Genomic DNA, 16,680 nt, shown 5'->3' with positions numbered 1-16,680 from the left:
CTGTACTGTGTTCTGTACAGCTTCTCCATGTTTAGCACTCTGTTGGACTGAGGGAGCCAGGGGCCAGTAGATCCAGTAGACCAGGCCCTCTGTTGGGCTGAGGGAGCCAGGGGCCAGTAGATCCAGTAGACCAGGCCCTCTGTTGGACTGAGGGAGCCAGGGGCCAGTAGATCCAGTAGACCAGGCCCTCTGTTGGGCTGAGGGAGCCAGGGGCCAGTAGACCAGGCCCTCTGTTGGGCTGAGGGAGCCAGGGGCCAGTAGACCAGGCCCTCTGTTGGGCTGAGGGAGCCAGGGGCCAGTAGACCAGGCCCTCTGTTGGGCTGAGGGAGCCAGGGGCCAGTAGGTCCAGTAGATCAGGCTCTCTGTTGATCTCAAGCCATGTTTGATCAAATCACTCCCAAATGGAGTGTCTGACACACTCCTTGTGAGTAACTGGCACATGTGTTGTCCATATTCTGACGCTGGCCTAGATGTGAACCGTCCGTCCATTAAAAGCTGTGAATTTACTGCTTCTTTAGCGTCTCCTCCGTTCTCGCTCTTCAAAGGATCCAATAGGTTACTGTCGGATCATACTTTATCAAAACAAAACAAAAAATGTCTACCTGTATATCCAGGGCTGATACCGGGCTTCAGAAAGCATATCATCATATGCTTCCATTTCTGTTACCCTTCGTCTCAAGGTATTGTAGACATTATTTAAAACATTGATAACATCTGACTTTTTTTCTGTGATGGAGGCCTCTGACTTGACTCTATAAAGCAGCACAGAGGCCCGATGCTGAGAATGGATCCAGTTCAACCACAGTGGAAGAGTGAGATGCTCTGGTAACTTGCATTAGGGCTGAGTAGTGGGTGTTAATCAAGGCCTTTACCTTCAGCCATAAACAGTAACCATAGCAGATGTAGTTCTCTCATATTAGAGAGGAGGGGAGTGGCTCTGGTGAGATCTGTCTTGCTGTGGGTGGTTTGGCTTCTTAAAGCTGAGGACCCAGTGTAGATACATTTGCTACCAGCAGGATTTGGCAAGAACAGCAGTGACTAAAATGTCCTCCCCTAAATTCACCTCCGGAGGAAAAATATCTTTATTGCGCACTACAATGTAAGGAAAGAATGAGGAAGGGGATTCGTAAATCCCCTCAAGATCTTAATTATGTCAATCGTCAATTTATCCAACTTTGCAAACCTGTCTGTTAACAGACAGCCAAAGCAACAGCGACTACGCAGGGTCTATTGTAGATCTCCCAACAAGTGGAGAACACACTAACCAGGGAATTTATGTGTTGGTCTCACTGTGGAATTCACACCAGACACACAGAGGTGGGGGATACTCATTCATCTGCAATTCAGTTCAATTCAACAGTAATCCTCACGGTAAATGATAGAGGTGATCGTATAAATGATTTATCCGTTCACCTGATGCGATTACAGAATCAAAACCAGATTCACAGGTGATTTAACACTTTGAGGGAAGCCGTTTCATTAATAGGGTGAACTTGACACCATATCAGAGACAGAGTGGTTTAGTCTCCTCCTCAGTATCTAGATGGGGAAAAAGGCTACAAAAAAAGCAAGTGAAGCATTTATGGCTCCAGTTCTTGCTCTTTCTTATTAACCTGCATGCTGGCTGTGGTGCAGTAGATTCTCTCGGCTCTACACATCTCGGCTGCCCTGCTTTTACCACTCCAGATAAATCCCAGCTCTAACTACGCCGGAGTAGGACGGGGTTAATCACTGACCCAGACCCCTACAACGGAGCAGCTCTGGAGACAGGCGTGCGTGTGTGTGTGTGTGTGTGTCCACAGAGCTGGGCCAGGGGCAGGTGGAAAGCTGCCACTGCCTGTGTTGCACGACCTCGGTGTAAGAAAGAAGCATTGGAAGAGAAGAGGTCGGTCCTGGAGGATGTATGTGGTTTTTATTTTACTAGAGAAGGGTACTAATGAAGAAAAAAAGCTCCTAGCCAAGACCATTATGGGTAACAAATAGGGAAAGAATGATTGCTGGTTCTCTCTTACTTACATATTTGACATAGGATCTTCAATAAAATAAAATATGAGAATTTGATTGGCCATGCTGCTCCTACATCTAGGGAAATAATAAGGCTTGTTGACTGGCCATGCTGTCCCCACAGCTAGTGAAATAATAAGCCTTGTGTTACGAATCCAGACTTTGGATGTTTTGACTCTAAAAGAATATTTAACTTATGAGTATGGAAATATGTGACATTCTGTAAAACATAGTCTAGACACATGTTCAGGCATCCAAGGTAAAAAAATAAAATAAAAAACACCTTTCTTTTTTGCTTCTGGAAAAGAGCACTAACTTTCTCTACTCGCGGTGTCCAAAGGCAAGGTTGAGAGAGAAAATTGCTACAGCTTTTAAGGTCAATCACATATTAGAAGGATTTTAATAGAACTTATTTCTGAAAGAGTAGGCTTATTTGCAACATGGACTTTAAATTTTTCCATACTTGGGACTTTACCTAATCTTGGAATATTAACATAATATTTGGCAAAGATAACTTTTGGAACAGCGGTTAAGCAAAATGTTTATCTGAGTCTGGAGAGAACATTGGGGCTGTTGTACCACAACTTGGCCAGCAGAGGGGGAACAACCTCAACAGGGTTAAACAGCTATGAAAGAACTCACTAACCTACTTTCACACCTTGCTCTCTACTACATGTATTATCTGTGTAAAATATGTTCTTTCTAAAAGAATTTAAAAACAAAAAGGACTAGATATGTTAACAGGAAATCTGCACACACTGCCAACATCACTGATTCAATCATGCTGAACAACATCAACTTATCCAACTCAACTTTCTCACCTGTGAATGATCAAGAACTTTAGACAGGGTTAATTGGTAGCAGCTTTGGTGAAATAACATTGTATGCAACACGGTTAAGTTGCCAACCTTGACATATACAGCTAATTCAAGCTAATGAGGTAGTTAGGTTTCAGCTTGTAAAACAACTCTGTGGTAACCTACTGTGCATGGCAGTGGCAATTATGCTGTGGTATAGAAAGTATACTACAGTATGTGTTCTTCAACCAACGGTATACGTCAGTGTGTGTTAGTTCACTCATTCTATTGTGCTTCATTCCATTCATACTGTACCTTGTGTCTAAATAAAGCCTAAATCTACTGATATTGGAAAAACAACTATTTACCCACTGTAACGCACAAATAACAACTGATCTACAATAAGACTAGTGTACATGTAGCATGTTGTAACTCTTCTTAGCATATCCAATCAATGGCTCATCAAATGAACGAGACGCACACACATTCATGTTAGACACACAGTACACACTATAGACTAGGAAGGTAAACATATTAGCCCTCTAGGCAAATATCCTCCTAACATAAATAACCATTAAAACACAAAGGAGATCATTCATGTGTTGCTTTATGAAAGTCCCTTAATCTTCCTGAGATACAAATGTCTGTCTATATGCTGCTGGGGAAAATGTCTAACTCCTAAAATAAAGCAGATATTTAACTTGGCCCAGGTTTGCTTGGGGCTTCTGATGGTAATGATATTATAAAATGACTACTGGACAAACCCCATAAATAACTGGGCTGTGTGGTTTCCAGACAGAGGGATGACTGGGAAGTGCAGGTTACAACTGTATCTAGTTGAGACAGGGGCACACAACCCACAGCTTCCCCTGCTGAAAAGGAGGCCCTAGAAAATACACAAACATCAAGAAATTGCTTTATCTAAAACTGATAAAAACTCTCTTCTCCTGCTCTATCCTTTATATTTTGTTCCCCTTTTTGGAAAAGGAGCCACTTCTTTCCAATGGGGGATTTTCTTTCATTAGGCTTTCTATCTCATGTTTTGTTAGGCTAAAAATATCTACCTTGAGCTGAACTTTGCATGAGTGTTTTCATAACGAGATTTAGTACTGATTGCTCTGTAGATGATCTTATTAGAAGCCCAAAAAGCAGTAATGGACTAACGCACGGGCCAGAATTTACAAATCTTTTCCTACAGTAATGTCAAATAATGCAAAATTATATCATAGCATCTTTCATCCTCCTCCCCAAAAAACAAAAATATTGCCCCTCGGAATAAACTATTCAGACTGGTCCTTATTTTACTACATTTTCTATAATCAGTGAGATCTACTGTACGCTCCACCAAATATCAAGCATTGAGCCAGAATCACAATGCGTGACTATCCAAGAGTGAATGTCATACCATGTGATTGCAGTTACATCATGCCAGTCGGACCTTAAACGGTATCTACGCACGAAGTCCAAATAAACGGGTCGGTATCCACCGACTCGGGACCAGCGGTCTCTGAAATCAGGCGTATGATGGAGGTATTCCCAGTCAGTCTGGGTCAGTGTCGTTTTTTTTGTCATTCTTCTCTTTCTCTCTCCCCTCGCTGGTGTTTTGACACATTAATATTCACCAGATGCATCTGTCAGACCTTTCAGGGGAGCGTTTCAGTTGATGCTCTGCGGTGGCCAAACAGAGCATACAGCTGCTGCTGCCATCCCAGCTCCACACACACATCTCTCTGCCTCGGCTCACACACGTGCACCCAAACAGGTCTGTGGTAGTGTGGTGTGTGTGTGTGTGTGTGTGCGTGTGTGCGTGCGTGTGTGTGCGTTTGTGTGCGTGTGTGTGTGCATGTGTGTGCGTGTGTGTGTGTGTAACCAGGAATCCACAGGCCAGGTGAACCACTTCAATAAACATCCTACTACAAAGCAAGGCTTAAAACAGGAGCTTCATATATTTCATCTGACACAAGCTTTTTATCAACGAGCAACTTGATGTGACGGATTTGATGCAAAGCAGACATTGCGATGAAATGTATTGTCTATTGTTAGATCCCTATCCTAAATTCCCGATTGACAACTGTATCATTTATGTACCACTTTGTTGAACTTTTTGATGTTTTTCGTTTCTGTTTGTGTTTTACATACTGTACATACTGGTGTTCTTGTTTTCCCATGACTGCTGGTATTGTTGGTATTTCTGTATTTGTCAAAGTAATAATGATAAAAACACAAGGTTTCTTGAGAGGTAGGGTCAGGTACAGTACTCCTTAAAGGTACGAGTATCTTTTGAAGTTTGAAAATTGACTCTTCCTTCCAGTTCAGGACTTGTCTCTGTGGTCATGCGCTACGTGTTTATCTCAGCTCCGCCTGGCCCAATCCTGCGCTACGTGTTTATCTCAGCTCCGCCTGGCCCAATCCTGCGCTACGTGTTTATCTCAGCTCCGCCTGGCCCAATCCTGCGCTACGTGTTTATCTCAGCTCCGCCTGGCCCAATCCTGCGCTACGTGTTTATCTCAGCTCCGCCTGGCCCAATCCTGCGCTACGTGTTTATCTCAGCTCCGCCTGGCCCAATCCTGCGCTACGTGTTTATCTCAGCTCCGCCTGGCCCAATCCTGCGCTACGTTTTCAACACAGCTCCCAGTTTTGCGGGTAGGTTCCAGCAAAGCTGTGAGAGTACAGTGGTGCGCTTCAGCTCGGGGCCGCGCCCGGGCCGGCTTTACTGTACCTTGAGGTATTTCACCAGCTTCTGGATCTGCCAGTAATCGAAGGGCAGGTCCGTGTTGCTCTCTGGACGGCGTTCTGGCTGCTCCTCCTCCTCCTCGCTCTCCGACGAACTCTCGCTCAAGTCCTCCGCTCCTGCTCCTCCTCCAGCTGCCTTACTGCACACAGCAGCAACACACAACAAGCTACATCAGACGCGCCCAACACCACTAAACAGCACATGCCGTGTTCAGGCAGAGGTCAAGTAGTATGAAAAATAATATAATTCGTTGTTGGTGCGCAGATGTATTACCTCTGCCATCAAAAACCGGAAAGGTTATAGACTCTACTATTCAATGAGCCCTGTAAAAGCTCTGGACTCAAATTGAAGTGTCAGGTTTGAACTTCCTGAGAATCTAAGCAGCAGGGACAAGTAGAGGAAAGTAAAGTGGGACTGGAGTGGTCATCATCACAGACATAGCGGGTTCTCTCAGTCTGCCTGCCGCTGGCCCTGCACGCAAACACAAATGCAGATGGCTTTTGAGAGCCATCCGGGCCACTCGAATAACTGTATCATGAAAACAGCACACCGCAGAGCAATGAAACTTGGTACGCGTTCAGATGAGGCCGCGGGGACACGGGTTCCATGTACACAGATTGCATTTCCAGGGGAGGCCATTATCAGAGCGAGCTAGCCGGTGACTTGGTCCCGTTTCCCTGGCTGCCAACTGCAGGCCACCGATAAAAACCCTGAAGCAGGCCTCAATTAAGCAGTAGGATGCTGTCCTGTCCTACTGGCTCTGCCACAGCGGGCTCCCAAAGGGTCCTGGGCTCCCAAAGGGTCCTGCCCGTTCCAATGGTGAACAGAGGAAAGCGATCGCAGAACGGTGGCTGGTATGGACCCAGTAATTTTACTGGCGGCCTGTGTACACTGGCAGCAACTGTTATGGGGACAGCTGGAAACCTTGGCTGCCGGGAGCCACACTGGGCAGAGGGGAAAGAGTGCATCACACTACACATCGCTGTCTATAAAAGCTTATCATCAGTTTCCACTGATAATATAACATCGGTTTCCACTGATAATATAACATCAGTTCCCACTGATAATGTTACATCAGTTTCCACTGATAATATCACCACCGGTGTTCAATCTTCTCTGTGACTTCAGCCCCCCCCCCCCCCCCCAACTGTGGTACATTCCTCCCCACAATAGAGTCTACTTATCTGCTATGACATAAAGAAGCTAGATGAGTGACTAACATTTTCTGAGACGACTGGCGTCCAGTTAGGGAGGTCGCGGAGAGATGGCCTCTCTTCTTGCTCTCCGGTCGCGCCGTCTTCTTCTGCGTGTTCTCCGCAGGCTTCTCTTTGCCGCCACTTCTCCTGGATTTCTTGTCATCTGCTTCACTGTAATGATAGAAAATAAGAGTCATTATGCTCATTTTATCTATTTCAACTGGGCAGAGGGGAAAGAGTGCATCACACTACACATCGCTGTCTATAAAAGCTTATCATCAGTTTCCACTGATAATATAACATCGGTTTCCACTGATAATATAACATCAGTTCCCACTGATAATGTTACATCAGTTTCCACTGATAATATCACCACCGGTGTTCATCTTCTCTGTGACTTCAGCCCCCCCCCCCCCCCCAACTGTGGTACATTCCTCCCCACAATAGTCTACTTATCTGCTATGACATAAAGAAGCTAGACGAGTGACTAACATTTTCTGAGACGACTGGCGTCCAGTTAGGGAGGTCGCGGAGAGATGGTCTCTCTTCTTGCTCTCCGGTCGCGCCGTCTTCTTCTGCGTGTTCTCCGCAGGCTTCGCGGAGAGATGGTCTCTCTTCTTGCTCTCCGGTCGCGCCGTCTTCTTCTGCGTGTTCTCCGCAGGCTTCTCTTTGCCGCCACTTCTCCGGGATTTCTTGTCATCTGCTTCACTGTAATGATAGAAAATAAGAGTCATTATGCTCATTTTATCTATTTCAATAACAGTTATTTATCTGACATTATCAAAACCTCAGTGCATTGGGGAAGACGGATCAGTGGTTGTTGTTTTTTTTTTTAGCAGTCCAGACACTTTTATCGTGAGCCAGTTACTGCTCAAACGGGGACACTTATCACAAGGTACAGCTGCAAAAGCTCAGGCCCTGCTAGATCTATTTATCAATCAAAGGCCATATGAAATAGATCATTTCTGTATTTTCTGAGACCTCTCCCAAGTCCTCTGTAATTGAGCAAAGGGCTGCTTTCACGCAGTGAACACACATCCATTAACTTTGATCGTCGTATAATCAGTGAATATTTGTGCTCACCCTAAACTTTATAAGCCATATAACTATCTCTTTATAACGTGTGCTCTTTATAACTGCTGGCATGGTGGGGAGGAGACACCCGGAGCGCATGCGGCTAGCGCTTGACTCCAATATCACCCCGGTCTTAAAAGCTCATCTACTGGACCGGAGAGAGGGGCAGGCCAGGCACAGTGCGTGGTAGTTTCAAAAGACCTCTCTGACTGGAATCATCACGTACTCATGGGGGGAGGCGAGACCGAGGTTCTTCCATCTCAAAGATGGTTCGAATTTATTTTTGCCGCCTGGCTTGTACGGCGAAAGCTGTTGTCTCGTCTTCTCATGCACATTCTTCTCCCGGTGCTCGTAAGTCCTCCGGGGTTGGCCTTGTTCCTTCGCGCCAACTGGTTCCACATGTTGGATCTTTTGTGTTGATGGAGATTCTTCTTGAACTGCAAAGTCCTGTTTGAGGAAAGAAAGAGTGGGGAAAGGACTGAGGAAAATGGACCTCTCTCAATTTGCACCGAAATGCAAGCAGTGAAATACACAATAAATCTAGGTCGTAAAATTATATGGACTTGGGTCGTTAAAAAGTTCTTCCTCTGAATGACTTTTCTTTAAACAAAATTCCAGGGTCCTTTTGTGATTCTTTCAAGTTATGCGGCATATTTTCCACACTACATCTGTGACACGATGCCTCGTCATCCGTTATTTGAGAGACGCATTACACTCTGGTGTCTGAGACAGAGGCCCGAGCAGAGCCATATAAAAACTAATCAGGGCTCTGAAATGGTATCAGGGACTGTTGATATAATTCTCAAAAAAACAGTCCTGCGGCAGACTAACAATTCCCCCTTTATTGCGCGACTGAGAATAGAATAACACATTCCCAATGCTTTACACAGAAGAGCCCCCCTGCGCCCACGTCCATTAATTGGCTGAACAATATCAAACGTTTATTGTTTCTTTACATTCCTCGTGCTAAAACCTTGTAGCTTGGCACGGAGAGACTAGACCCTTTGTGTCACTGTTATTCAAAGATGATTTTTGAAGTTTTTGAAGGTCTTATTCCCAACTTTACTACCTACAGAAGAATGCCAACAAGACATATATATGAATGGTTTGCAGGCAGGAACGTTTTTAATCACAGACACCTGCTAGGGTACAAAATAGCTCAGGCCAAAATAGCTCTACAAGTACAATTTTTTAACATGGAGTTCTATGAGCTGTGTACGCACATGAGCTAGAGCCGCGCATGCCCGGCCACTTTCCAGAGGGGTGTCTGTCATAAAACAGTGTAGTATATTTTTTATCCTGTATTACATTAATCTCATGTCTGTTTTAATCTCATGTAGTAAGCATTCTTTTAAGAATATTGAATAACATCAATTCAGTTTGAACTGTGTCAATTTAAGGAGAGCTGGCTACAACAGATGGCCTTTTGTCTCGTCTTGTCCTGTCCTGAGTCAGCAGTCAGCACATTCTGTAACATTTCCCAAGGAAGGCCCGTGGCCGAAGAGGGACAAGGCTTGCTGACCAGAAGCTGACCAGAACTGACCATTTAGAAACTATGTTACTATATACAGTATGGTTGAGTGGACATTGTCTTTTATGTTAATGTGACTGTCATGTGATTCCTGGCCAGAAGCCAGGTTATAAGCTGCGGCCCCTCCATTGAAAGTTAGTATTTTGCCTGGATTTGACCCTGTATAGGTATTGCTCAATAAATTCTTAATCCGGACGTTTTTTCTCCTGAAATTCTTTTTACTCAAAGTCTATGCATTCGAAATTTACTGCAACAGCCTGACCTGCTGTTGGAGCAGTACAACCCAGCATCGGCCCACTACGGCTGCAGAGTCTGTTTGTCAAGGTGTCCAACTCGCCGCTCCATTCTTCCTCTACGTGAGATGGACAAACTCCACGGCCGAAGACCGGAGGAAACATCCCAAATCCTGCGCTACAGAACTATCCCCAGGCCACGCTGTCAGAGCGGTGGGCCAGCAGATGAACGCCCTCCCGAGCAGCTCGGATGCCTGCAGCAACTCTCCTATTTCTCGTCAACAAACATCTTTGCAACAGGGGGAGTTTTAATGATTGGCACTTGACTTATTTCTGGCAGTTCTATTGTTCCAAAACAGGGTAGCCTACAAAAAATCAAAATATCTACACGTGTTTGGTTGACTTGTATCTAATTACTTGATCCGCAGTCTTGGAAAATCAGAAGAGCAGCAACTCTGCAGCTGTCAGCTAGAGACAGGTTGTCAGTGGAGAACTTCAAGGAGGCTATGGTTGAGTAGTTATGACAGTGGGGCATGTTATATTAATTTCAGGATTTGAATAACAAAATTCTACACAGCAGAGACTGATTTCGCATTTCAGTGCCCGTTTCGTGCACGCGAGCACACGGCATGTCCAATTTCTAATCACAGACGTCTTCATAATGTCAGAGTGCATCCAACACTAAGACGGAGAGGCTGAGAGACTGCCTCTCTTGATGAAGCTCTCTTCTCCTCTGGCTGCCTTTGCTTATTTGACCGAGAATGTCTGATCTAATAAAAAAAATAAAAGGGGGGAAATTCTTCCTCCCATTGGAAACGAACAGATATGTTCTGAGTTTGTTTTGTATTATCTTTGGCTATCACTTGAACTTGTGCTGACTTGGACTAGCATGTGTTTGGTCTCTTAGTATTGAAATAAGAGCTATTTGAGATTGTTGTTGGATATTTTCAACGAAAGGATCCTCAAGAGTGAGAATATAATGCATGAGAGAGGTTAGGCTAAGGCTGTACACTGGAGTGCCTCTGGCACCATTGCGTTGCAATTCATATCAGCAATCAGGTCGACTTCAAAAACTTGACCTAGTCATGCTGACCCTCTCATGTGAGCTGTGCTAAAATGTATGCCATGAATGTATTGGGTGGGGTGGAAGCATCTCTGGACCCAGCAAAGAACACTGTACATCACTACCATGTTATGTCAGACACAGCGACTTCAAAGGAGCAAGGGAGACCCAAAAGAGAACCTGTGTCATGATTTGTAATCCCAGCAAACTCAGTCAGAGTAGCTTTTTACAGCCACTGTCCATCATCTTCAGACGGCTGGCCTCGTGGCATGGCTCCTCTCACACGCCTCGTAAAACACAAAAGCCTGGACGTCCTTTTATAACACGGCTAAGCCTGGCACAGCTATCAGCCTTCACTTCACCATCACTCCAAACCCATCTCTCTCTGTGCAACTTTGGATTCTATCGCCCACTATAAAAAAGTCACACACTGACCAACTGCAATTTGACAGAAAGCAATGAGGGACATTGTTTTAAAATGGTTATGGTCACATTGGCTGTAAATGTCCCTGTAACATTTAAACCATAACCTCTTTAGGAAACAAATGTTCTGAGCTTTCGTCCGTAAAAGTGCGCCTTGTGTGACGACCAGTGCTGTTCATAATTGAAAGGAATATCCTCCTATTCCCCTACTGTTACATATTTAAATCATATTAATTCTTAAGAGCAACATTTCCAAAAGAGGTCAAAGGAAGTCTGTCTTAATGATGGTATTTCCATTTGAACTGCTCAATGACATAATTAGGCTACAGTGCAGCACTTTATTCAGTCTTTGCTGTAAGAAATTAAAAATCAAGTCATTAGCCAATTAGTAAATCAAGTCATAAGCCTATTAGTAAATCAAGTCATAAGCCTATTAGTAAATCAATTCATAAGCCTATTAGTAAATCAAATCATAAGCCTATTAGTAAATCAAATCATAAGCCTATTAGTAAATCAAGTCATAAGCCTATTAGTTATTCAAGTCATAAGCCTATTAGTAAATCAAGTCATAAGCCTATTAGTAAATCAAGTCATAAGCCTATTAGTAAATCAAGTCATAAGCCTATTAGTAAATGAGGCAACATCACTGCTACCGACTATTGTCAAGTAGATGGCCTATACTTTACGCAGTAAGAAAACGGCATGAAAACAACTGCACATATAGCGCGAACGACGATTCAATGATGCCATATTTTCCAGCTAGTACATTATTGAGACAAAAAAAAAAAACATGATGTTCAGATTTTCAAATGATAAACACATTTTTCCCCCCACAGCTTGAAGCCATTATTGGGGTGATTTGTTAATTCATCAAATCACTTAAGCAGGAAACAGCACTACTGAATGAATCACTGGCATTTCAAAACACACATGACTCGGTGTGTGAGTAACTGGACTTGGGGTTTTTTGCGTTCCTTTAAACTGTGGTGATCTGGAACACAGGGCAGTGAGCCGTGGTTTTCTCTACAGCATGTGACAACCAGACACTAGCTCACATCTGAGGACGAGCACAGACGCTGATTTCACTATCCTTACTCGCTGGACGCAACACTATGCCATCTAGAATCAATTAAACACACTGTAACGCTTCGTCCCACCATGTTAGCAGCTAAGAAGACATTTCTAAGAAAACAGGTTGTCTAACGTTGGTAATATCATTAGTGAAGAAGCACGCTCTCGAGGGATGAGGTCCTATTTCAACACTGTGGATGCATCATTCATGGCAAAAGCTGCTGTAACGTTCAAAAGCCACAGGCAATTATAACTTGCATATTGAAAAATATAAGATCTTCCAAGTGGTCGTTGTTTTGGTGCATACGGTGCAATTTCTACTGTACCTGCTTGTTAATGTTCTCAGCAAAGTGCTGAGACTTGCTTTTCAGAAGTGTCACCAGGTCTTTGTAGACATCGCTGGTTCTGTCGTAAGCATTCTCCTCTGCTTCCTGCTTTATGCCCTGTGGAGATGAAGATGACATGATCACATGAGTTCTAGCTGGCATGCTGTCGACTGAAGCCTGTGAGAATACGTGAGTTTGGGAAGTGCCAACATGTGTAAGGTGGGCTCACAAGAAGAACTCTAAACCTATGCGCTCCGAAAACCACTACACACATTATGTTTAATCACCTAATCTTTGAGGTTTCATTTGCATCAATGCCATACCCTACGTTTGGAAAACTCCAGATTCAGAGGGTATTTCTGACCCTGGCTGAACCGTTTCCAGGTGAAGAAACAGAGAGGCAGGAAACGCTGGCTAGTCAGCAGTGACTGAGAGAGGGAGACGCTGCGCCATGCAAAATGTTCTCTCATGATTAATTGCACACACACGTTAGGGTCCATGGGTTGTTCTAAACATTTAACAAAGGGCAAATTTGGAATCTATCCATGCAACAGTAGGGCCTGGATGAGGTGATTAGCCTTTCAGTGACACCTACCTAATGTTTTGGAAACTTTCTGCCTATCATTAGTTTTAGCACATTAAAAAGTCATTGTTTATATCTAAAAACTATATTAAGACTGTCTGGCAGATTGCTCATAATGACGTTTGCTAGTAATATGTTCCATAACGTTTAACATATTACATGCGTGTGACTTCCATTGATTGAGATCAGATTGCTAAAACCTGAATTTGTGATGAATGACTCAGTGACCTTCTTACTTTGATTACTTAGTGATTGAGTCCAGAAAGCGACTAGACGACTTAACGAAACTCTATTCACTGTGAAACTGTGTTGTTGTTGTTGTTGTTGTTGTTGTTGATGGCGCTTCCCCCCCTTCCTTACCCCGTTCAGGAACACTCCGGCCGTGCTGCAGGTGATAAACAGCGGCTCGGTGTCGCAGGGTTCGATCACGAGGTAGCAGATCTCCCCGTGCACCTGCCTCCACGGAGGGGAGCGGCAGCCATTGGTGAACTCATAATCTACCAGGAAGAAACCGACAAGGGGCTCAGGACCGCCTCCGGGACGAAAGTTGATGATGAACAATGGCTCCGCTCGGTACCAAATCAGGTCAAACGGCGGTTTTGTTTTAAGGTACAGTAGGAGGAGGAGAGGGAAGAGGAGTAGGACAAAGCCAGGGGAAAATTAAACTCCACGGGTTCAAGGAGTGCAGTAGCAGTATCGGAGAGGGAGACAGAGAAATCATAGCAAGTGGCGGCCTGGCTGCCAGGGAGGCTGACGGATCACTCCTCCTCACTGTGAGCGCAGGTTCCTGCAGACGGCAGCCCAGGTATGAGAGCTGCCTGCTTTCACTCCGTTATAAATCTTCCAGCGAAAAGAACAAAAAAACAGGCCACGTTTTCACGACACCGCCTGCCATATTTCTAACCGGCATGGTATCTCAGGTTGGAGACTATTTGCATAGAAGGTTTCAATTTTCCCTCGGTGTATAGGGACACATTTTTCAAAAGGTTGCATTTATCATGATGGGGCGTAGGCGGACTACACCCCCCACAATGGTTAGCTGTTATGGCATCGCCAACGCCACGTGGAGGCGAGTGCATAAATTGATTAATGTCTCAGTAAACTGAAATCTGACAGATGTAATGACTTCCATGTTTTGTGGGGAGAGAACACAGACATTTTATATTTTGGAATATCCAGCATTAGCCTCTAATAGCAATCACTTTCTCGCAACCCCAGAGTGAAATGTGAAGATAATTCAAACCTGATGTGAATTGAACCGACTTCAACACCCTTTTCTCCCCTTCACTGCAGAAGCGTTTCAACAGCTCCACATCGTTTTTCACAGTGGCTGGGCTGAGCCTAACCTCTCCGTACAGATGGAAGAACAAACAAAACAGAGCAAACAGACAATTCATCTTTCATTAACAGTCGTGTCTCCTGCTGGACTGCATCCAATCAGAAACGTACATGTATGTGGATCTGTTAGCAATGAATGGGAGCGTTAGCAGGAGATTGATCAGTTATTGATGGATGCCGAGGGAGGGGTGAGGGGGGGTGAGTGCTGAAGGAAGAGCCCCCACCGGGAGATCTGTTCCAGGGAGTTGCTGAGGAGCTGCGTGTCCAGCTGCTGCAGCAGGACCAGCAGCTTGACTTTGACCTCCGTCTCCTCGGCCTGGTCTCCGTCCTTCACCTGGTCCAGGAGACGCAGCACCGAGGGGTCCTCCCCCTCCACCGTGGCAAAGCTGGGCCCCAGGATCTTTACCACCGGGTCTCTGTTGGCTAACCACAAACATGGGAAATATTAATACAACTTGATTTGTGCATTCTGCAAGATCATTTTGACATTTTGCTCTCTAGGTACCCAGCCCATCACAGTAGACACACAGAAGTCAAATGTATAATTATTATAATTATTACATACTTATTTTATTTTGGTTCATTCAAACTGACAAACTCCCAACAAAAATCTGAAAATAAGAAGTGTTTTCTTTACTCTATATGTGTTTCAATGGCTAGATAGAGGCATTGTTTTATTGTGTTAGACCAACATACAGTAGCACGGTTTTTGCACATGCCTACAGTAAATATAACTGTGTGTCTGATGCCAGCCTAATTGGATAAAAGTAGAGGATAACAAGGAAGGAAAACAAATTATGTCTGCGGTTTATGGAGGTACTGTAGCCTATGCAGCCCGGACTACTTAGGATGCAAATGGGATTCAACTCTCATGCTGCGGTTTACATGCTTACCTTCCAAACAAGCTCGTACCTCCTTCAGCCTCTTATCCGCTGCCAGCTGCACTATTTTAGAGAGCTGACTGAAGCTGTACACAGAGATCCTGGGAGGAGAGAGCTGCAGCAGCGGACGCCCATCCTCGGCCTTCTCATGGGACTCAACCGCAGGGCCACTGCAGAGCAAAGAAAACACACACCCATTTGTGTCTTCTATCTTAACTGAAGTTGGACAGAATACACTAAACATGTCAGTCTGTCTTTCAGGTTGTGCAGACAGAACGATGACAGCGTCCCCAGACATGTTATAGCTAGCTTACAAAGCACACAGGCCCCCGGATTACCTCATGTCATACTCCGTTTTGAAATCAGACGCCTGCAAAGAACTCTCCCACTGCAGCGGCTCCTTGAAAACATGCTTCGCCTCCTGAGGGTGTCTGGAGCTGAATTGTTCCACAAAGTGCAGAATGTCTTTCAGCAAGGACTCGTTCGCTGGGGTGATCTCGAGTTTGCCAGTCCCAGAACTAGCTGGGGTGATCTCGAGTTGGCCAGTCCCAGAACTAGCTGGGGTGATCTCGAGTTGGCCAGTCCCAGAACTAGCTGGGGTGATCTGGAGTTTGCCAGTCCCAGAACTAGCTGTGGTGATCTCGAGTTGGCCAGTCCCAGAACTAGCTGTGGTCCACTGCGCTGCTCTCGTCAGTGCGACCCCCATGGCGCCGTCAGCTGTGGCAAGTGTTCACCTGAAAAACGTTCGTTTGATTTGTAAAGTTACACGTGCTGGTGTAACAGGATTAATATTGTTCCACTAGATCTTCTTATTGTATAACTTTAATTATTATTATTTTCCTTGGGTTTCTGCTCGCCTTTTATTTTAATTGGTTGATTTATTATACACAGGGCTGGGGATTGGTTTTGGGGTATCTGGGGGCGTGACCTTGTGGGGTTAACTGTCTGCGCATCTATATTTCCTTCTCTTTTGCTGAGTATATGGGTGCAACAAGGTCAGTGCTGTCGGTCTGTCTAAGCTAATCTTGTGACAGTACTTAGTCTGCTGTTATAATGTATGTAACCCCCCCCCTGGGAGATTTGAAGTATTTCATATTGAATGAGTGATGTTAGACTTGAGGTCACTTTTATTTCACATAAGAATATAAAAACAATGTTTCCCCGTTTTCATGACTGCAGGGTTAGCCAACGAGCAACGAACTATTGCCAGAGGCTAATGTGTTCTCGTGCCCTGTCTATGTCCATGCAGGTATGCCATGTTTTTGGATTGCTTCCTGATGTATTATTTCATTTTAGTATTTTTACTTTGGCGATGCAGAAACGTGTGTGTATGTAAATAGTTATGTATATTTGTATGGCTGTGGTAGTTCGCGCGGTCTCATGTTGTGCATAACTAGCTCTTTTGCTGAGTATATGGGTGCAACAA

At 44.6% G+C, this 16,680-nt stretch overlaps 1 protein-coding gene across 1 annotated transcript in view; it reads right to left on the bottom strand.

The window, feature by feature from the left end:
• odad2 (outer dynein arm docking complex subunit 2) overlaps positions 1–15,960 on the bottom strand; it is a gene marked incomplete at both ends in the record, with an annotated part of 45,571 nt that extends 29,611 nt beyond the window's left edge. Inside the window, 9 exons of the mRNA XM_084443570.1 lie at positions 5,521–5,674; positions 8,032–8,252; positions 12,453–12,569; positions 13,396–13,532; positions 14,279–14,376; positions 14,598–14,796; positions 15,267–15,424; positions 15,593–15,776; positions 15,918–15,960. Coding sequence (XP_084299696.1) covers positions 5,521–5,674; positions 8,032–8,252; positions 12,453–12,569; positions 13,396–13,532; positions 14,279–14,376; positions 14,598–14,796; positions 15,267–15,424; positions 15,593–15,776; positions 15,918–15,960 — 1,311 coding nt within the window. The remainder of the gene's footprint in view (positions 1–5,520; positions 5,675–8,031; positions 8,253–12,452; positions 12,570–13,395; positions 13,533–14,278; positions 14,377–14,597; positions 14,797–15,266; positions 15,425–15,592; positions 15,777–15,917) is intronic.
• Between the last annotated feature and the right edge of the window lie 720 nt (positions 15,961–16,680).

Source organism: Borostomias antarcticus (genome assembly GCF_949987555.1).
Source record: "Borostomias antarcticus genome assembly, chromosome: 9".
Taxonomy (NCBI): Eukaryota; Metazoa; Chordata; class Actinopteri; order Stomiiformes; family Stomiidae; genus Borostomias; species Borostomias antarcticus.
This window is presented reverse-complemented; position numbering and strand designations above follow the sequence as displayed.